This window comes from Sminthopsis crassicaudata, chromosome 3, assembly GCF_048593235.1.
Source record: "Sminthopsis crassicaudata isolate SCR6 chromosome 3, ASM4859323v1, whole genome shotgun sequence".
Classification (NCBI taxonomy): domain Eukaryota; kingdom Metazoa; phylum Chordata; class Mammalia; order Dasyuromorphia; family Dasyuridae; genus Sminthopsis; species Sminthopsis crassicaudata.
In genome coordinates, this window is record NC_133619.1 from 334,795,490 (window position 1) to 334,819,030 (window position 23,541).

The 23,541-nt window shown below is 34.0% G+C and overlaps 1 protein-coding gene across 1 annotated transcript in view; it reads right to left on the minus strand.

Moving 5' to 3' along the window:
* Nucleotides 1–1,318: 1,318 nt before the first annotated feature.
* SNX4 (sorting nexin 4) overlaps nucleotides 1,319–23,541 on the minus strand; it is a 77,063-nt gene continuing 54,840 nt past the window's right edge. The window contains exons 10-14 of the mRNA XM_074301475.1: nucleotides 21,449–21,538; nucleotides 8,667–8,766; nucleotides 6,760–6,905; nucleotides 4,364–4,478; nucleotides 1,319–2,495 (exon numbers count right to left, since the gene is read on the minus strand). Of these exons, the coding sequence (XP_074157576.1) occupies nucleotides 2,448–2,495; nucleotides 4,364–4,478; nucleotides 6,760–6,905; nucleotides 8,667–8,766; nucleotides 21,449–21,538 (499 nt within the window). The 3' untranslated portion in view covers nucleotides 1,319–2,447. The remainder of the gene's footprint in view (nucleotides 2,496–4,363; nucleotides 4,479–6,759; nucleotides 6,906–8,666; nucleotides 8,767–21,448; nucleotides 21,539–23,541) is intronic.

Sequence of the window (23,541 nt, forward strand, 5' to 3'; positions counted from 1 at the left end):
GGACACACTTGGAATGGGAGGTAATGTGATTGGGCCTGCATTTAAGAAAATTACTTTGTCAACTGAATGGAGGCTATTACAGTGGTCCAAGCATGAGGAAATGAAGGCAGTAATCAGAGGTGAGAAAGGAGCTTATTGAAGAGATTTTGCAAGGGCGTAATCAACAGGCCTCAGCAACAATTTGTATTCAGAGGTAAGGGACAGTAAGGAGTCAAGGATGATAGCCATGTTATTCAGTCTAGAGGACTGGGAAAATTTTAGATACTCTTTCAGCTAAAGTTTGAACTGTAATACAAAAATAAATGTGTCTTTCCCTAAAAACACATATTTTAAAATGTGATTCCTTGCTTTGGTGTGCTATGCTGTAATCATTAGTGACTCCCACAGACTCAAATATCTAGCTACAAAGAGAAGTTTAAATAACCACTACTTCAGTTGAGATAACACTGTAGATTGTCACATTTCTAAATGGAAAGGTAAGAAGGTGTGGTCATTGAGATGCAATGTTATTTGTTGTCTTTGAATTTATTTTTAAAATAAGTTTAAAAGACTTTTAAAATCATTTATTGCTTACATTTGATTTTTATTTGTAATTTTCAGAATTAAGCCAAATAATTTAAAAAACCTAAAGGCTAAAATGAAAACTATTTTTTAAATGGAACTTAAAGATTAGAAAGAATTCTGCTAAGTTCCTTTAAATAATTTTTATCTCTTTTCTATAATCAGGCCAAAATGCTAGGAAAACTTTAGCTACTAAGCTGAACAATTAAAAAAAATAAAATAATTTCTTAAAATATGCAGAGAAACTACATCACCGAATCCTTTGATGACAAGGTCAAAAAGCAGCAAAAAAAGATCCTAATCAAGGCATCTTATTATGGAATGGAGTTAAAAAGAACAATTTTGTTCCCTTTTTCAAATTAAAGAAACCCAAATGAGAATGAGAAAAGTACACTGTACTTTTGGTCAAGGTCATTTTTTAGTCTGTCATTTGTTTTTTTTTTTAATGTCAAATAAAAAGATTGCCTTATCTCATAAAAATCTTTTAACAGATGGGCTTTCCAGTTTTACCTTAAAAAAAAAAAGTGAATAATAACTAAAAAAAAAGTTAAATTACATTTCAGTGTAACTTCTTATTTTTAAAACAAGCATTTTGTTTCAAAAAATTATATACAATAAAAGTAGCTGAGGAGAATGAAGGAAGGGGGCCATAAGATGAAGAAGAATAAAATTTAAAGAACATATTCCAAGAGATAATGAAGTATTAATAGTTATGAATCATTTTGTTAAATTAACACATCTCATAGGAAAATTAGTACAATATTTCTTTCTTTTATTAAGTCTGGCAATTTCCACAATATTTTGCAACATTTTCAACATGTAAAAAAAGTCAAATGCTAAATAGTAGTGGATTATTATTTTTTTTACATAATTAGAAACAGCAAGTTCACATTTAAGATTCTGCAAAGCTAGCAAAAAATGAAGATGCCTGGCTTTTGAACATACTGTATCATGAAAACCAAACAAAAAAAAAATCAATATAATTTATTCATTTTTCCTTACAAAATTACAGCCAAGCAGTATAAAAGAAGAATGTTAATAATGAAGATACCATATCTATTGTTGACAATACAGATCTTATACACTGAAATGTTACATCTTGTACCCTGAAACACCATATGTTAAGAGCTAAGCCAAGTTAATTTAGGCTCATCACTCAGGTTTGAAAAAAATGATCTGGAAACTTCCTTATTATATTTAATTAAAAGGCTTTCTACTAATTCATGACAATGGACTCTCCTACTCATTAAAGGGTTGTCTTCTTTAGTTGGCAGTATAAAATTTTTGTCCAATATCAAAATTCTGGTGAAGCACAAAGTTAAAGGCATTTTCTAGTGTATGCATACATTACTCACAGGGGTGCTGAGGAGGTATGGGTGGAATCGCTTAGATTTCACACTAAGTTTCTGCTGAGCTTTTGTCCAAGCAAATAGCTCAACTATAAGGCAAGTAAAAATCAACCCGCCCCCCCCCCCCCCAAGCCCTCTGGTGAGTTTCCATGTGGCCATATTTTCTGGGTAAATCTCAAGAATATAATCTTAACAAAACTCCCCAGATTACTTTATACATTTAAAGAGAGAGGATGGGCTGAAAGGACAATAAACGTTAACTCACAATGGGAGTTATGTCAGTTCAGAATCCTCTTGAACAATACCAAATGACTCTGGGGGGATCACTATAAGTTCTTAATTTCAATGTTAATCTTCATTAAAACATCTTCTTTTTGTGCTATTCTAACAACTACAATCAGCATAAAGAACACTGTATTTACTCAAATGATTAAATTGTAAATTTTTGTGTATACCAGGTAGCAACTTAAGTCTCCATTATGTACTTGTGCTTCTGTTCTGGGGCACTTGATTGAAGAGGGATTCATTCCTATAGGATTACATCTTGCTGAAGCATTCTTTAGCATTGGTCCACACTTGAATTCCCTAAAAGAAAATGCAGATATTAAAAGATGACTCACAAAGAGTTCTGAAAAGCATGGTACTTTAGATTTTGCACCGAGATCCAAGAGATTATTCACAAAAAGCAATCCAAATAAATTAGTTAATGTCGAAAGTTTTGGAAAGTTACAACTCCTTTATTATCCTATCCAACTACACATAACATATACTGTCCACACATCAGGAACAAGTGGCTTGGACACCAAGAACTGCCACTGTAAAATTAGAAGCATGGTTTGGTTTTTTTTTTTAAAAGATTCATGATAAAAATGATATAAAAGACATCATTTCAGACATATAGGTTTGGAAAATGAGTAAGTCAGTAATTTAATTAGCATGAGAAATAATACAGATATGTACAGTCTAAATGTTGCAAAACTGTCCAAGGAATAACAAAAGAAGGAACCAAAGGAAGTTCTCAAGAACATGGAAGGAATTCTTTATGGAGGAATTAAGGAAAGATTTAAAAATATTGTACGAGATAAAAATGTATATAAGACAGGAAAGAACTTCCTATTTGAAAGGAATTCCTGAGTAAAGCACAAAATATTGGCAAATATTTAGAATTACTATTATTTAGGATTGAGCATACACAATAAATTTAAATGATTACTTGAATTGAAGAAAATAAAGATTATACCCATAAAAACTAGAAGATATCTTTCACAGCTATGGCTAGGAAGTAAATTTCCAATCAAACAAGAATATAGGTGATTATGTAAGATAAAACAGATCATTTCAAACATATCAAATTTTAAAGGTTTTACAAGAACAAAATTATTACTTCTAAGGAAAAATCCCTGTATGAATTCTCTCTGGATAAGGGTCTGATGCCAAGCATACTGACAATTAGCAGAAATACAGATTAAAGGCTAATTATTCCCCAATAGAAAAGTTGTCAAAGGAATCTGAACAGTTCTCACAAGAAAGAAATGCAAACTATCAACAATCATATGAAAGAATGCTTCAAATCAGTAACAAGTGAATTGAAAAGCAAAACAATTCTGAAGTTTGTCCTTACATTCAGTAATTGGCAAAAAAAAAAAAAAAAAAAAAAAAAGACAAGTTGAAATAGTCAACATTGGAGTGGCTAGGAAAGATGAGCCCAGTAATGCAATGATGCATGAACTGCGATTTTGTCCTGTCTTTCTGGAAAGCAAATTAAAATTATTCAAAGAGCATGGCTAAAATTTCTATACCCTTTGATCAAGAAAGTTCATCGCTAGGCATATATCCCAAAAGTCAATGATAAAAGAAAGGCTCCATGTACATGGAAATATTTACAGCAATACTTTTTTGAGATAGCAAAAGAACTGGAAACAAAGTTCATGCCCACTGACTGGGTAATGACTAAACAAATTCTGGTGTATGAATGCACTGTAATATCATTGTGTCATTAGAAAAAAATGAATGACAAATACAGAAAATAAATTGTTACAAAGTAACCAGAAATAGGAAAATTATATACACACTTATCATAGTTATGGGAATGAAAATAATAGCAACAACAAAACAACTGAAACTGAATGTTGGAAAATGGCTAATAACTTGGTCTCAAAGAAGTTACTTCAACCTGAGTTCACAGTGAATTTCCACATAGTTCCCTACATTTTATAAATTAGTTCCCTACATTTTATAAAATAAAGACAGAAGGCTGGGCCAGGAGGGGAAGAGAAGACGAGGGGAGAGAGGGTTTTTGGCAGAGAAAAAAAAGGCTATTCTTATGAATTAAGTTCCATGAATTAAATGCCAGATCCCACAGCTTTGAAAACTGAAAAACATTTAGATGTAATGAAATTCTAAATCCCCAAATGTACAGTTACAAATCTACAGCTTCATTATTGTAGACCTACCTTTTTGCACATACTAATCTGCATAACTGCATAGCTTATGAGAGCTTCCTTTAAATCGTGGTTCTTTTGTTCTTTGAAGCGTTCAATATCTGCCCAAGCAGCTTTCACAAATTCTCTGTAATGAAATTAAGGCAGTCATCATTATGGTTACTTACATGAATGAGACCATTTATATCAGTTAACCTTGTTGGTTTAAACTACATGAATGTATGTGTACATTTTAAATCACTGGGTAAAATATTTCATTTTTGTGAAGACACACTTTATTCTTTAAAAATATATGCCTAAGATTCTGACAAAGGTCTCATTTCCAAAATATATAGAGAATTGACTCTAATTTATAAGAAATCAAGCCATTCTCCAATTGATAAATGGTCAAAGGATATGAAGAGACAATTTTCAAATGAAGAAATTGAAACTATTTCTAGCCAGATGAAAAAATGCTCTAAGTCATTATTAATCAGAGAAATGCAAATTAAGACAACTCTGAGACACCACTACATACCTGTCAGATTGGCTAGAATGACAGGAAAAGATAACGCGAAATGTTGGAGGGGATGTGGGAAAATTGGAACACTGATATATTGTTGGTGGAATTCACAATTGTGAATACATCCAGCCATTCTGGAGAATGATTTGGAACTATGCTCAAAAAGTTATCCAACTGTGCATACCCTTTGACCCAGCAGTGTTACTACTGGGCTTATATCCCAAAGAGATCTTAAAGAAGGGAAAGGGACCTATATGTGCAAGAATGTTTGTGGCAGCCCTCTTTGTGGTGGCCAGAAACTGGAAAATGAATGGATGTCCATCAATTGGAGAATGGTTGAAGAAATTGTGGTATATGAATGTTATGGAATATTATTGTTCTGTAAGAAATAACCAACAGGATGAATACAGAAAGGCCTGGAGAGACTTACATGAACTGATGTTGAGTGAAATGAGCAGGACCAGGAGATCATTATATATTTCAACAGCAATACTGTATGATGATCAATTCTGATGGATGTGGCCCTCTCCAATAATGAGATGAACCAAATCAGTTCCAATAGAGCAGTAATGAACTGAATCAGTTACACCCAGCAAAAGAATTCTGGGAGATGACTATGAACCACTACATAGAATTTCCAATCCCTCTATTTTTGTCCGCCTGCATTTTTGATTTCCTTCACAGGCTAATCATACACTATTTCAAAGTCCAATTCTTTTTGTACAGCAAAATAACTGGATGGACATGTATACATATATTGTATTTAATTTATATTTTAACATATTTACATATATTTGTCAACCTGTCATTTGGGGGATAGGATGGGAGGAAAGAGGGGAAAAATTGTAACAAAAGGTTTTACAATTGCCAATGCTAAAAATTACCCATGCATATATCTTGTAAATAAAAGCTACAATAATAAAAAAACAACAACAACATATGCCTTCTATATAGGATTGCTTGCTGTCTTAGTGAGGGGGAAGGAAGGAAAGGGAGAAAAATCTAGAAAACAAGGTTTTGCAAAGGTAAATGTTGAAAACTATTTTTGCATGTATTTGGAAAAATAAAATACTAATTAAAATAACAACAACAATAATGATAAAATGATAAAAATGCCATAATTCAATTCAACAAGTATTTTCCAAGTGATTTCAATGTGTGAAGAAAGTCTGTCTGAGATGGTCTTAAAATACAAAGCAATTTCAAATTGTACCTTTCAAGAAAACAAGAGAATGCTACTTGAATTGATTCTGCCAAATTTTGTAGATATATGTGCATAAACTGTTTCCACTGGCCATATGCAAATGCACAACTTTTTTGTGAAAATGAGCATGGCTCATCTTTGCACCAAGACATCATACGTAAAATGAATGCTTAAATATGTGCTATGTTTGTTTTAGTGGATGACTATGGTTTTTAAAAATTCTGAGCGAATTGCATTTATATTTTTAACTAATAATCTTTTTAAAAAAAAAATCATTTTTATTCTAACAATAAAAGCGTTTTTAAATTGACTCTGATTTCTTAGGAAATAGTTTTGGAGGAAATGAAAGTATTTACATATTGAATGAAAAATGCAAACAGAAATACTACAGTGTGGGTCTACATTTATTTTCTAACGGAAGCAAAATAAGAAAATCTAGTCAGATGGCAATTAAATGACACAAGCTATAAAAACAATCATTTATACATGCTTCATGGTCAAATTTAATCAATAATTATTAACTTTAAGACATCAAAATATAAAGCATGCAAGATGTGAACATTTTCACATAAACTACACTACACATGCTCACCCATTTTTCTAATTTTCTAATTCTGATATATTTCAGTGGAAAACTAATCATGTTCACCATGAGTAATATTTCATGTGTTCTAAAATGAGTAAGTTTCTTTGCATTTTTACCTGCCTTCCAGATTTTTAGATTTCAATTGTTCTTCTCCTTCATTTATTTGTTCCTCTAGCACCTTTATTCTGGCTTCTCTTTGCTCTGGAGTTTCTTGACCGAACAGCTTACTAGTCATTCCTTTTAGAGAGAATGTCCTCACAGTCTAGAAGCAATTAAGTAAATAAATAAAAAGTTGCTTCCTTCCACACCCCCATCTCCCGAAGATCCTGTACCATGATATACTCTCAAAAAGCATCCTTTTTGTTTAATTATAGTTACCAAGTAATATTTTATAACATAAAAGCAGATATGTAATTTAAAAGCCAACCAATCCAAAAAATTAAAAAAAAAAAAAAAAGGTAAAATTTTTAAAAAATTTGCTTACCTTAGGCTGAAAACATCATCTACTCATAAACCAAGAAAATTAAGCTTTGGTAATGGGTAGTAGTGCATAAGGAAAATATCCTAAATTTCTTAACTGCATTACTTTTCTTTTCCCCATTCTTTGGAAATCAGTGAGAGAAATCACCTTTTACATGGTGGATGGATGAATGAAACTACTCAAGAAGGACTTGGAATTTTTCTAAAGTTAAAAAAAAAAAACAACCCAAAAACACTACCAAACTACTATTCAACAAACTACTGTCTTAACTACAATTAGTTATATCACACACTAATTCCAAGAAAAAATAGATAAGACTATAATTATACCTAATAGTCTCATGGTATCTCATCACCACTACAGGTCAAAACTGAGTGCTGGCCCACTCACATTGGTTGTTACCTCCTTTAAGGAAGGGCATCATGGCCTGGTAGAAAGAACAACAGACGAGTAGGTGGAAGAAATGGGAGAAATGGGATATAACCCTCGCTTCCTAAGTAATACATTCATATCTCTCTGAGTCGAATAGTAAAGTATGGCAGAAGGAGAACTGGAAGAGACTGCTATTTGTAGTGCCAATCTGATCAAATCATTTTCACTTCTCTGGATTTTGGTGAGGATTGGACTAGATGATAAAATCTCATTTCTTTTTGACATTTTGTGATTCTGAATTTTATTAAACACAAAATATAGAAACTATATAATACAGTGCAGACTAAAATATAATGGACTATATGAAATATCCTGCTCATCTGACAGGGCTAGTGTAAAAATCATATTAAAGTGTACTGTAAAATTTTAAAAATGATTTACACACACACATATTATTATTATAGAACTCCATTATTATGTAGTTGCACAAGGCATGCATAACAAAGATTCTTCTCACAAGGTATACCTTACTCCCATAAATCAAGTCTATTAAAAATTCAATCTAATAAATATTCACCACCAACAGAACACTATAGTCCTAGGGTAAAATAAATAGTATATGGTCCCTGACCTCATGAAGCTTAAAATAGATAATATTCTTTACAAGTATTCACAAAAAGAATTTTTTAAATGCAAAAGAATCTTCTTTCAGAGAAAATAACCAAATCCTTATAGGATGAATTAATTCCTAAACAACTGGCCCAAGAACTGTTAAGATTATAATCGCAAAACAACTGCCAATCTGCTTTAAAAAGGAAGTTTCTTCACCAGAAGCATTTCCTACACAGATAAAAAAATCACAGGTCTGGGTCACTGCACTCCCATCCCTTCAATAAATATATAAACAAATCTGGTATCAAAACAGTATCTACAGAGTTCTCTTCAATAGCATATTAAGCAACAAAACCAATTATTTAGTTTTTATTTTTCAAATAAAAGGCCATACACAAATTTATATACAAGTATATTTCTGAATCAGGATCTCTTATAATTAGATGCAAAGTATCTGTATATAGATAATTATATATGTTGCTTCTTGTTGTTCTTTAAAAAAGTTTAGTTCCTAAAACGTAAGTCTTTTAAAGCATAAATTAAATGAAATACACTTACTCCTGTTGCAAGTTCTTCACATTGCTGCTTTTTGGATGCCAGATCCTGAGCAGCCATCTCCAAGTCATACTGCATCAGTTCATGTTTCCTGCAAACCGCTCTGAGAGGGAAAAGAAAGGCTGTCATTTAACTTTCTCATAATTTTTAAAGGGAGGAGGAAGAAAATGGAATAAATACCTACATACTGCCAACAATGTGCTGACCATTGTATTGAGTGTATTATCTCATTCAAACCTCACAACAATCCTTTAAATTAAATACTATTGCTAACCCCATTTGACAGATGAGAAAACCGAGGGATACATGGTTAAGTGAGTTGCTCAGGGTCACACAGCTTGGAAGTGTCTAAGGCCACATTTGAACTCAGGGACATGAATCTTCCTGACTTCAGGCCCAGACTTCCATCCAGTGTGCTACCTAACTACCTATGTCTAGACTTACAGTTTTCTTGTTTAACAACCCAATATTAATAAATACAAATAATTTCATAAATTTAACCAACAGGAGAACACAGGACAAAGTCAAAAAGTCTGGTTATGTCTCTGAATATGAGTAGTTATAAACATACCTTAATAATTTCTAAGTGTGTGTATAATTTTATATAATACAAGAAGTTTTATGTATGGGAAGAGATCTGTGATGCCATTGTTACAGGGAACTCCCCAAGAAGAAACTACTTTTAGCAACACTGGTCGGCACTTTCTCTGCAGCTTAGTGTCTTAAGAGACTTGCACAGAGTCTCACAGCCAGCACATATCAGAGGGTGGGACTTAAATCCTGGTCAGCTTCCAGGCCAGTTCTTAATCTGCTACACCAAGAAATGGGCTGAAACTGCAAAAGAAATAACTATGGAAATGTGTGTTTAAGACCTTTAAAAAAACAAACAAACAAACAAACAAATTTTGTTTAATTTTTTAAAAATTTATTGAAGAGTTCTGATGAATATGCTCTTACTCGGGGACACTATTTAAATATTAAAAAGCCTGTTAGAAAACAATTCATAATTAAAAACAATATACCATAATGAGAATGTGAGGTGGGTGTTATTTCTTTCCTCTGACACTGCTGGAGTTCTATTTCATTAAAATAAAATCTCACAGGGCTGATTTTTTGTAATTCAATGCATTAAGGACCTATGAGTTCATCAGTGACATCTATGCCTCAGCAACCATAATTAGCATGGAGACCAACACAGATCACCACCTCTTTCTGACTTGGCAAATGGTCTCAGAGTTACAATGGCTCAAATATTCCTCATAGCCATACCCATAGCCAACTCAGCTGGACGGTTTTTCTGGTAACAGAAGTAGGGTTTATCACAAGGCCCATATTCAAATCCTTTGTTATAGGGGTTTTTAACCTGAAATCCAGGAACTTGGTTTTTTAAACATTTGGATCTTTACTCCAATATAACTGGATGCCTTTGTAATCATATTTAATTTTGTGTATTTAAAATTATCATTGCAAGAACAGGTCCAGATTTCACCAAACTGCCCAAGAAGCCCATAACACAAAAAAGGATTAAGAGCACCTCAGGTTGGTAGCAGCAGAACTTGTGCTTTCTGGAATAGCCTTTAACAACTCTGGGTCAGATGTCTCATGAGAAACTAGAATACAGCTTCTTGTTTGCTTGTTTGATTTGTTTTGTTTGGCTGAGGCAGTTGGGGTTAAGTGACTTGCCCAGGGTCACACAGCTAGGAGTGTTAAGTATCTGAGACCAGATTTGAACTCGGATCCTCCTGAATTCAGGGCTGGTGCTCTATCCACTGTGCCACCTAGCTGCCCCCATACAGGATGCTTAAAATGAAACTGATAGTATCTTTCCCTCTTGCTTCCCTATTTTTGTTGAAAGGCAACTAAGCTAAGTCACCGAAACTCAAGAACCTCAATTATCCTCAATTCTTCTCTTCCCCTCATTGCTCCCATATCTAAACATTTGCCAGTATTTTGACTCTCATCATGTCTCACCAGGACAATTCCACCTTTTTTTAAAATTATTTTTTAAAAACCAACATAATCTAACTCCTCTCTCTTTCACCCAACATATCATTTCACTGAAGACAAAAGAACAAAACTCCCACTACCCATTTAAACTCAAGCAAATCAAATTTCCACAATGACCATTTCAAATAATATTAAAGTCTCATTCTGTCTTTCATCTCTCTAGGAGGATACTGGTAGCATGTCACCTTTAGTACTCAGGAATCATGGCTGATCATGGATAAGAATTCCTAATTCTTCAAAAATTGTTCATCTTTACCATCTTGTTGTCACTGTACAAATTGTTCTGATTCCGTTCACTACACTGATGTGTCCTCAATGAATCCTATTATCATCAGAGGTCACAGAGGAAGCTTAATTATACAGAAGGCTTGGTAGTTCTGTTATATCCCAGTGACCTTAAGAAAAGAATGAAGGGGAGAAAATGAACATACTGCAGGAAGAAGGGAAAGGAAAGTTAGGGAAAATTATGTAATTAGAGTATATAAGTAAGACATTTATGCAAATAAAGAAGCTCTGGATTTTGGATATTTTCCTAGAAGTTCTCATTTGTTTCTTTCAGTAGGAGACCAATGAATTATTTCTATTTTCCATTAAAAGCTTTGAATGATTTTAAGATTTCTTGAAATAGGATGTCTAGATTTTTCTGACCTTGATCTGTTTTCTAAGACATCTGTTTTTGCAATGAAATACCTTATGTTTTCTTCTATTTTTTTTTTTTTTTTCAGTCTTGTCTTGACTGTTCATATCTTTCTGGTTGTCTCATGGAGTCATTAAGAAGAATCTATTTGATCCATGCTAATTTTCAGGGAATCTGTTGTTTGGGCAAACTTTTATATTTCTATTTCATTTATACAAGCATTTAAACCTTTTTTTTTTTTTTTAAACCTCTAAACTTTTGCTTCCTCCCTTCCAGGAATTCTAACTGAATTTGTGCCCAAGCTATATTTTTCTTTGAGGTTTTGCTTGTAGATATTTTGGAGTCATTTTCTTCTTCTGGTCTTATGTCTTGAGGGTCCTGTAATCATAACGGCTTTTATGGTGGGATTCTTTTTTGTTTGCTTATCTCCAGCCTACTTTCTGACCTTGGACTTGATGTTAGAATCAAGCTCTATATACTCTGGAAGGAAGTTAGTCTTTTTGCTGTTTTCTCACAGTATTGAGTGTTGTTATTTTGGGATCTCTAGGAAAGTTAAGCTGCGGAACTTCAAGTTTTCAGGGCTCCCACAGGATAAAGCTTGATTGCAGCCTTCTAGTATGAGCTTTTGCAAGTTCCTCACTTGGGTTTGGTCTGAACAACAGTGGACTATTGATGGGCTTAGCCCCTGTAAGCTATCTAAGAAACTCTGGTGGTTCAAAGAGATAGAAATAGTCTTCATTTTAGTCTGGGATTCTTGTCTTAGTTTCAGAATGGGCCACAGCATACCTTTATAGTCCTGAAGTCTAAGTTGCTTCTTGCTTCTGAACTTTCTGCTTTCTTGATAGGGATCGAGACTGTTATAGGGTGCAGGTTCCTTCCTCAGTCAGCCCTGGATCTACAACTTAGAACTGGGTAGTAAGCAACAGAGCTACCATTTGATGTCTTTTCCAATTGCAATGCCCCAGGAAGGCTATTCCTGGCTAGATCCTGAACCCAGTGTCCACAGATCTCTCTTTCTCTAGACTGACCTAGCTTACTTTTTTTTGGATTTTCTACATGTAAATCCTGTCTGGGATTTACTACATATACTTGCGAAAGTTTGCAGGGGAGGTGGATAGCTCAGTGAAATGCTTCCTTCTATGCTATCATCTTGGCTTTGCCTACAATAACTTTGTAATTGGCTCCTTGCCTCAAGTTTCTCTCTTCTCCAATTCACCTGTCACACAACTCCCAGAATTATCTTCCTTTTAAAGTACAGCTCTAGACATGTTGATTTACTCATCAAACCTCAACGACTCTCTCTTCTAGGCGAAAAAAAACCTTTTACTATAAAAAGTCCTTTATAATATGGCTCCATCCTATCTTTTAGATTTATTTTACATTACTTCTCTTCACACATTTTACAATTTAGCATCATTAGCCCTTATGGATAGAGAGCTCATCTGTGAAGCACAGTCTCTCTGTTGAATCTCTGACTTCCTTCAAAATTCAGCCCAGGTGTTACCTTTCCAACATAAGCCTTTTCAGAATTCCTTCAATTGTTAGCACTTTCTCCTTAGTTATATGTATTTACACAAGAGGCAGTGTGGCAGAATGAATAAAATGCTAAACTTTTGGTTAAAATTCCATCTATAACATACTTAACTATATGATTATGGGAGTTTGCACAGTTTACTCACCTACTATATAGATAACTCAAGGATGTTATGAGAATAAAATGAAATAATGTACATAAAATGTTTCAAAGTTTTAAACAATTTACAAATGACAGCTGTCATGACTTATTTTCTTTCACTTTCACTACAAATATTTTTTATTTTTCCTCCCTCTTTTCTAGGCTCTTGTGCTATTTTATCTTCCCTAGACCCCAAAATTATTTATATTTTCAACATATCATCCAACATATATAGGTCTATTCATCTTGCAAAAAGTTTCATTTGACTCTGCTCTGTTACAGATCTATTTCTTTCCTTTATTTCATTTTCAGACTTCTTTTTTTTCCCCCCTGAGGCTGGGGTTAAGTGACTTGCCCAGAGTCACACAGCTAGGAAGTGTTAAGTGTCTGAGACCAAATTTGAACTCGGGTCCTCCTGAATTCAGGGCTGGTGCTCTATCCAATGAGCCACCTAGCTGCCCCTTTTTTCAGGCTTCTTAAATAAATGATTTATAAATGGATTCACTTCCTCATCACTTATTCTTCTTTGTTTTTTTAGAAATCTTCAAAATAATGATTTTATTAAATGTTGCTTTATAAAAGCAGATGTCACAATTATTAATTTAACAATTCACCAAATCATAGTAACTGCTGCAGTTTGCTAAACATATTTTGTAAAGCAAAGGAAATACCAAAACCCCATGAAAGTTATCCCAATATCATCTAGGAGAACAAAGGAAGTTTTGTTTCTCAGACATTTTTAAAATCAGGTAAATAAAACAGGTTAAGAATTCTTCCTTGTCCCCTTAAGAACTAAATGAGTAGAAATATTCTGATAAATATGAACTAGTCTGTTTAAACACTTAGAATACCACAAGTTGGGTTCTGTCAAATGCAATAATGGTGACTTTACTTCTTCAAGTGGCTTCAAGAAATTGGGTTTTGGCCATTTACATTTCTGTCAAATGAGTAGCCACTTCAGGCATTGTATTCTTATAAAAACAGTCTTCTTTGTAATATATATTTAAAATCCTCAGGCTATACATTAATACAAAGCAGTTTCAATACTAAATCCAACCTACATGCTCGTTATACATTATTTTTGGTGACAAGATATGAAGTAATTCATGTAGGTATGATTAAAGCTGAATTATTGAATTCTGCTGCTGGCAAATTTTTGGGGGGGAGCTCTGATAGAAATCTCTATATCCAACTTAGTGACTTTGCTGCATTAGAAACAGATAGTAGAAGATAAAGGATTCTAAGTAGCAATAAAGTTTCTTGAATTTAATCTTTTGGCAGCAAGAACCATTCGCATTTAAGTGGAAAGGAGTTAAATAACCAACACAAAAACATCTTGTGTTGGCTATTTTTTTTGACTGAAGTACTTGGCAGAATTGAAAGGAGAGGAAAGTTGTGTACATATAGAGTAGGTAACAGAAGACTGGGGAGAAGATGAAATGTCACACCAAGTCCTCAAAGTCTTGCAAATATCCTCTAAGGCAAAAAAAGCACAGTTTGCATGATCATGTTAATCCCCTTAGGAACCACAACTTTCTTTTTAGTTTAGCTTTTCTTGCTTATCATTGCATAGCACTATCAATGAATTGAAAATGCTTCCAAGAAACTGGCATAATATAGAGATGCTTAACATTGTGCAATTTTTATCTTTAGCAACTTTCCTAACTCTGTGAAGTCATCTCTTGAAAATGAATTCATTTTATACCTCACACTGTTCTCTAATCTGTTTATTCATAAATTATTCACCTTCAAATTTTCTTGTAATATCTCCCTTGATATCTAGGTCATGTAAAACATTTTAATCTTATTTTAGTAAATGGTATAAGATATTGGTCTTAGTTAGACAAACATGGATAAATTTGTATAAAACAAAGAACAAAATAAGCAGAACTAAGAAGAACAGTGTTTATAGTAATAATAAGATTGTTTTAAGAACAACTTTGAGTTTATAAATCATTGTGAATATTCTAAATATCCAAATTAACTATAAGACATATGAAGGAAGTTGCTAACTGCACCCAAAGAAAGAACTGATATAGAATGATTCTCTCTCTCTCTCCCTCTCTCTCTCTCTCTCTCTCTCTCTCTCTCTCTCTCTCTCTCTCTCTCTCTCTCTCTCTCTCTCTCACACACACACACACACACACACACACACACACACACACACAATTTGTGTCTAATGGTAGTCAGCTCTAGGATAGGATGGTGATGGTGATGGGGAGTTACATGATAACTTTATAATATATTTAAAAGGAAAAGGGGAAGCTACTAGGTGCAGCAAATAGAACATTAGCCCCTAAGTCAGGAGGACCTGAGTTCAAATCTGGTCTCAAACACTTAACACTTCCTAGCTGTGTGACCCTGGGCAAGTCACTTAACCCCAACTGCCTCAGGGGAAAAAAAATCAAGTTCTACATAATAGATTTGCAGATTTATGTACAATCATCTTCCCCCCCTCCCCACTATAGAAATGCCTATTTGGTCTTTTAAATTTAGAATAAAAGAAATGGATTCATAACTTCTACAGCATACATTGGGTTAACAACAGCAAAAATTTTCTTGTGCTAATTCAAGTTTGCTTCCTCCTGTATCATCATCATCATCATCTTCTTCTTCTTCTTTTTTTTTTTTTTTTTTGGCTGAGGCAATTGGGATTATGTGACTTGTCCACAGTCACACCGCTGGGAAGTGTTAAGTGTCTAAGACCAGATTTGAACTCAGGTCCTCCTGAATTCAGGGTTGGTGCTCTATCCACTTCGCCATCTAGCTGCCCCCTCCTGTAACTTCTTTAGACATAGTTTATCTGCTAGTTTTTCTTCTAATATAAATTCTTCAGGTTTCTCAAACCTTTTCTTTTCTGAAAGTTTTGTTTCTGTCACCTTGTTTCCTCTTTCTTCTTCTTCATCATCTTTTTCTTAGATGTCAATCATCTGCATCCTTGTTTTCTAAGTGGCTCCTGCTAACCATTCCTTCTTTCTGTCTCTATCTTCTGTACCAGTTTGTCAATTAAGAATGTGCCCTGACTTTTGGTGCCAAGATGGTAGAGTGAAGAAGGAACCCTCTGAAGTGCCTCCCAAATTTCTCTCTGAACAACTATCACCTCAATTAATCTAGAAGGGAAGCAGCGGAAACATCTCTTTCACTGGGATGGAGAAGAGCATGGTCCAAGAGCAGAGCAACAGCAGCTAGCGTCACAAGAGACTTGCAGCAAGGCTCCAAGTCCAGGGCAATTCACCAATAAGGCCCCATCCTCCTCAAACCAACAACCCCCTAAGCAAATAAGCAGTCTATGCAGAGCAGAAAGGGGCTACCCAGCAATCCTTTCTCCCCTGTCCCAAGCCCAGCCAGGGCTCGCTTGCTCTGCTGACCAGTGGTGAAGCCATCTCAGACCTAGCCAACATCAAGACCCATCCCTGGGGCCTGCCAGCAGGGAGACTTTGTTTCCATAGTTACCATGCAGCAGGGCCCAACCAGCAGACTAACACGTTCTCTCCTCCAGAGTCAGCCACCAGAAAAAGACTTTGTTACTATTAGTAAACCAACAACAAGGCCCTACCCATGGAGTTACTAGGCCAGCAACTAAACCTAATACCCAGGGCAGTCCAAAAGAGAGGCCCATTCCCCTAGGACAATCCAGAAGAGAAGCTTACTCTCCAGTGAAAGCAAACAGCAAAGTTCTGAAGCCCAATGAAAGCCAGCAGTAAGACCCTAAACCCCAGCACAAAAAACTTGGGGCAGTGCAAGACCAGAGCTCAACTCTCACATAAAAACACCAACTTACAAAAAATGCAGAAAAAAAATGAGTAAAAAACAAAAGAAGAACTTGACTACAGAAAGTTACTATAATGACATGGAGGATCAAAACATAAACTTAGAAGAGGACAATAGTGTCAAAATGGCTGCATGCGAAATCTTAAAGAAAAATGTAATTTGTTCTCAGGCCCAAAATGAATTCCTGGAAGAGCTTTAAAAAGATTTTTAAAAAGCAAATTGGAGAAGTAGAAGAAAAATTGGGAAAACAAATGAGAGTAATGTAAGAGATTCATGAAAAAAAAATAGCAAGGGAAATGATATTAAAAAATTTACAGAGAATAATAACTCTCTAAAAATTAGAATTAGCCAAATGGAAAAGGAAGTACAAAACTCACTGAAGAAAATAATTCCACTAATGACTTTATGAGATAGCATGATATAATAAAACAAAAGTAAAAAAAAAGAAAGAAAAAAAATGTGAAATTTCTCCTTGGTAACAACTGACATTGAAAAGGACCCAAAAGATACAATATAAGAATTATATTACCTTGAAAGCCGTGATGGAGGGGAAGAAGAGAGGGAGAAGCCTGGACATCTTTCAAGAAATGATCAAAGAAAATTGCCCTGATATATTAGAACCAGAGAGCAAACAGAAATTGAAAGAATCCACTGATCACTGCCTAAAAGAGATTCAAAATGAAAACTCTGAGGACCATTACAGTCAAATTCTAAAGCATACATCTGTATGCTATATGCAAGGAGAATATACTGCAAGCAACTAAAAAGAAACAATTTAAATATCATGGACTTAATAGTCAGAATTACACAAAAGATTTGGCTTCTACATTAAAGAACTGAAGGACTTGGACTATGATGTACTGGAAAGCAAAAGAGTTCAGTTAATAATCAAGAATCACTTAGTAAGACAAAATATAGATGTTTTTCTGGGGAAAAATGGATATTTAATGAAATAGAGGACTTTCAAACATGCCTAATTAAATAGAGTTGAATAAAAAACAAGACTCAAAGGAAACATAAATAGGTAAAAAAAGAAACAAGAAAGAGAAAATGTAAGAAATTCAATAAGGTTTAATTTCTTATATTTCTATATAGCAAGATAGTATTTGTAACTCTTAAAAATTTTATTACTATAAGAGCAATTAAAAGGGAGTATGTGTAACAGAGGGTGTGGGTACAAGGTGACTCTGATGGGATGATTCCCCCCCCAAAAAAGGAGAGAGATACACTTAGGTTAAAAATAAGGGGCTGGAGAAGAATCTATTATGCTTCAGTTAAAGCAGAGAAAGCAGGAGTAGTAATTATGATCTCAGATAAAATAAAAGCAAAAACTGATCTAATTAAAATAGATAAGGAAGGATATCTTGCTGAAATGTGCCTAAGACAATGAAGTCATTACCAATATTAAACATATATGCACTGAGTGGTACAGCTATTTGCTATTTAATTTCTGAAAAAGCTGAATAAATTACAGGAGGAAACAGATAATAAAACTATACTAGTGTAATTAAATATCAAATTAGAAATCCTGAAGATCAAAGGAGAGATTAATAAACTGAAAGAAAACAAAAAAGAAAACCATTGAACTAAGAAATAAAACTAGAATCTGGTTTTATGGAAAATTGGATAAGAACTTAACAATGTCCTGGATTATCACATTGCTGAGAAGAACTAAATCTATCAAAATTGATCATTATATAATCTTGCTATTACAATGTACAATATTCTCCTGGTTCTCTTCACTTCACTCAGCCTTAGTCTAACTTAAAAAAGTAAAAGTCATTCTCCAATTGATCACAAAGGATATCAAGAGACAATTTTCAGACAAAGAAATCAAAGCTACATGTAGTCATATAATTATTGTCTAAATCACTACTGATCAGAGAAATGCAAATTAAAACAATTTGGCAAATTCAATGATCCCCTTTTCAGCCCTTATTATCTTTATTCATTGTAGCACTAAGTACTACAGCCCATTAGCCTCTCCTTGAAATTTTCTTTCCCTTGACTTCCATGGGTCATATGCTATCTGGATTTTCTTCTCACCTCTATACTTCTCTATACTTTTTATTAGATCTTCTCAAGTGAATATTCTCTAAGGTTCCATCTTCAGCCCTTTGTATTTTTCTTCATATACTTTCTTCTTTAAATATTCACTGGCTCTTCTGACTTCAATTAGCACTTTCCAAAGAGGATCTCAATAACTGCAAAGTCTTCCAAGTTCTAGTCTTGCATTTCCAATATCTATGACACATTTCCACTTGAATATTTTTCTTATCTAGATTTAGATTTAATATATCAGATTCATTTTCTCCCCAATTCTTCCACTTGTCTATTCTGATAATAAAACAAATATTAAGTACCTATTATGTGCCAAGCACTAGGCTAAGTGCTATGTCCTTTATGAGACTGTAAGCTCTTTGGGAGCAAGAACTGTCTTTTGCCTCCTTTTGTTTACTTAGACCATAGCACAATGCCTGGTACATAGTAAATGCTTAATAAATATTTAGGGAAAACACATGCACATATGCCAGACATCACATTAAGCACAAGGATACAAAAAAAACTCAAAAGACAGTCCCTGCCCTCAAGAACCTTACAATTTGAAAGAAGAAATAATATGTAACAATATATAAGCAAATATTAATAAATCAAACTATATACAAGAATTATTAATAGAGGGGCTGGAAAAGAGTTCCTATAGAACATGGGATTTTAGTTAAGACTTAAATGAAACCACTGAGGTCAACAGTTGGAAAGGATAAGGCAAATTGTTCCAGACACACAGAATAGCCAGAGACAATGCCTGGAGTCCAGAAAAAGTGTGTCTTATTTGTGGCAGTCAAGAAGCCAGTATCACTAGATCAGAGTATCTGTCAGGGACTAAAGTATAAGAAAACTCAAAATGGGGATAGGTTATGAAGGGCTAAATAGAATTCTCAATATTTATTTGATCCTACAAGCAAGAAGGAGCCACTGCAGTTTAATGAGTAGCAGGGTGAGATGATAAGATGTGGACAGAGATCCAACAAAGGAGACGAGAAGAATCAGTCCGATAGATAGGAGAAGCAGGAGAATGTAGTGTCCTAGAAACCTAAAGGGAAGAGAATATCAAGGAAAGTGACCAACACTGTCAAAGATGAAGAGAGGTTAAGGAAAATGAGGAGAAAAGAGTGAAGTCAGTGGATGGTAAGAGTGACCCAGCGTTGGAGTGTGACTGCGGATAACCAACACAGGGACTAAGAATTCAAGAGAGGAGAGCTGTGTAGAGTTGAACTGGTTCACCAAGAGGTCAAGATGAGGAGAAGAAGAGAGACTGGCTAGAGTCCAAGAGAGACCACCTGGGAGTAGATTGAGGAGGGTCAAGTATGGACAAAATATGGACAAGTACTGCATTCTTTGAAGAAAAAAGTTATCTAAGGAAAGGTACAGAGAGAGGTGAAAAATAAAGAGATGATAATCAGATAAAGGGATTTTTAGAATTCTTGAACATTTGTGATGATGGTGAGATCAAAAGCATGGCTAAGATAAGGTGGAAAAACAACTCATGGAAGTGAGTATCTCAAAGAATTGAGTATTTAGGGTATCTGGGGATATTGGACATACTATAAGGAATAAACTATAATGTATTAGTGTAATGGAATATTATTATTGACATGCAGATCAATAAATATAAATAAATTCAGGTAAATTTGAAAGGATTTGTACAAAATGATGTACTAAGAAAATAATTTACACAAATACTATAAAAAGGAAAATAACAGTGAAAAATATCAGACCTGGGCAATGCAGTGACTAACTGTGACTTCACTAGATTGTGGATGAAACATAATTCCTTTTTCTTAGTAGTGGACAAAGACACTGAAAGAGGCATGAATCATCAAACATGATTAATGTGTTGATTTGTTTAACTGAATGTATTTGTTGTAATGATTATACTGGGGGTTGTTGGGAAGGTGTCAGTTGGAAGTGATAGCAATATAAAAGGAAAATTAATAGTGCTTATCTAAGGATTTTCTTTTCTTTTTAAGATGTGGAGTTATTTCTGAATTTTTGATTCCCGTATTCAGTCACCAAGTCATATCAATCAAAAGACTCATAGTGGTTTTACAAGTATCTCTTTATTTCTCCCCCTACTATTAATAACCTAATTCAAATCACTGTCACTTCAAATCCAGCCCATTCAAACAGCTGAAATGAACTCAGTGTCTTCAGTCTCCTTCAATACAACTTGGAAACTTGCTGCCAGATTAATCTACTTAAAACATTGTTTTCATTATTGTAGTCATCTGTTCAAAAATTGCTGTTCACATCATATCACTGTCTATAGAACAAAGTACTATTTAAACAATCCACCTTGATTTATCATATATTTATGTGTGTACACACACACACACACACACACACACATACACACACACACACACACACACTTCCCCCCCTCCCTTTTGAGAGAATAGGAAGAATTTCATTTCATCCAGGTGAGAGAAGGTTTTGATACACAGTAGTGAAATTAGCGGATTTAAACTAGCTTGTGGGTTTCTAGTAATGTTCAACAAAAAGGTAGATGATAGGTCTCTAAATATTTACCAAGGATATTAATGAAAAATCATATTATCTCTGTTTTACTGAAGCATACAGCCTCAGTTCTGAATAACCAAGAGGCAAGGAACTAGGAATTTTAACTATACTTACCTTAATGCTTCTGCATAGAAAAGATATTCCTTTAGTTGATCTGCATAATGTTCTTCTTCTTCTAAGATATCATCAATAGAAGCTGCATATCTGTTTTTTAAAAAATACAAATGAGTATGTTTCTACATATTATAAATACATACACATAAATTAAACAACTTTCCTATAGTCCTAAGTATTAATGTTCTAATGCCCAAGAATACTAAGACAATTTAACAAGCATACTTAGCCAATTTTTTTTTTCAAAATTTAGTAAAGAAAGGCAATAAAACTTAGGAAATGATTCACTTCAGTAATACAGATAAATGCCTATACCTCTTAACAAAGTGTTTATATATACAAATGTGATTATATGTGTATGTGTGTGTATATCTCATATTCTATAAAATAAGTAGACTCAAAATATGAAAGCACATTGTGCCATTTTTCAACACTTTGCACAGTGCCTTGTACATAATAGTAAATGCTTAACAACTGTTTATTAACTGATTATTATCCTCTCTTCTAATCAGTTCATTCTTATTATCATATTATGATTTCTGTCTCTTTGGTCATGCTGTTCCTCTTTTCTAGGAGGAACTCCCCACTGTTCACCCAAACCTTTAAGTTTCTCTCAAGGGCCTCCAACTCCCCTTCATGAAGCTTTCTCTGACTTTATTGATCCCCATCCTTACAGTCTTTACCATTCAAGTTAGCACCTAATTATAAATTCTGTGGTAGTAATTTAATATGTTAAGCCTTATCTCTTAGATTTAAATTATCATCTCAAAGCAAAAGACCATGTTTTTTATTTCTTTGTATATACTCTATAGAGTGCTTATCTCAGAACTGAGGGCAGCAGGTACCAAATAAACACTTTGTAAATGACCAAAGAAATAGAAAAAGAAATCAGAATTTATTTCTTAACTATTATTTATTCCCTGCTCTGCTAAATGAAGTAGGCAACAAAAGTTGCTAGAAAAGACAATTTGAAAAAAATAAAATATATGGGTCATTTTAAATACAGGGTGTCCCAAAAATCTTGGTACCATCTTAAACATAGGTAAAATTAAGTAAAAAAAAAAAAATGGGATAACTGTAGAAAGCAATCTATTGCAGGGAATGGGACTGATTGAAAAGGTAAAGGGGTTAGCGTTTGAAAAAAATTTAGGCATCCCAAAAGAATTAGTGTAGCATTAAAGTTAAGGATATACCATGGCTTTTGTGAACTCTATAAAATGGGCATTAAACATTTTAAAATGTGTACAATAGGCAGACACAAATATATACACTGAAATTACAGGTTAGGAATTTGTAATGTTGGCTTGGAGGAACTTTTTTTTATGTACATATCAAATTCTTAGAAGTCACTGTTGAAAATAAAAACAGCTCCTTCCTGGTTCTGCTCATTTCACTCAGCATCAGTTCATGTAAGTCTCTTAAGGCTTTTCTAAAATCATCCTGCTGGTCATTTCTTACAGAACAATAATATCCAATGAGTTTTCTTAAATTGGTCCTGTTCTTTTCATAACTTCATTTTTTTCTCTATTCCTGATCTAGTTTAAAAATTTCCAGATGTCATTGTCTTCTCTGGACATGTCTTCAATGTAATTATACTTCAATTTGCCCTAACCTCTGGCTAACACAGAAATTCCTGATCTACAATGATTGTAGAGTAGGGGTGATTATTATGGGTCTAGAAAACTTTAGATTAGAGCAAGTAAGTGAAGACTTAGAAGACCACATCTGAAAAGCTGCCAAATCATGTAGAAGATAGTACCTTATCTCTTCTATTCCATATCCTCAATGGAACAAAGTAGAACCATATCAGGGCATCCTGAAGTCAGGAGAACCTGAGTTAAAATCTGACCTCAGACACTTAACAGTTCTTAGATGTGTGACCCTGGGCAAGAAATGCCAATTGCCTCAGCAAAAAAAAAAAAACAAAAAAAAAAACAAAAAAATTTAAAAAACCATATTGATAAGGACATTTTAAATAATCTGTTCTCTACAAACATATTTAATGATTTGACAAAAAACCCCTGAACAAGGGTTAGAATTTCCAATACTTGGGAAATTCTTCCAATTCGGAAGAGTCAGAAGCTACACCGAAA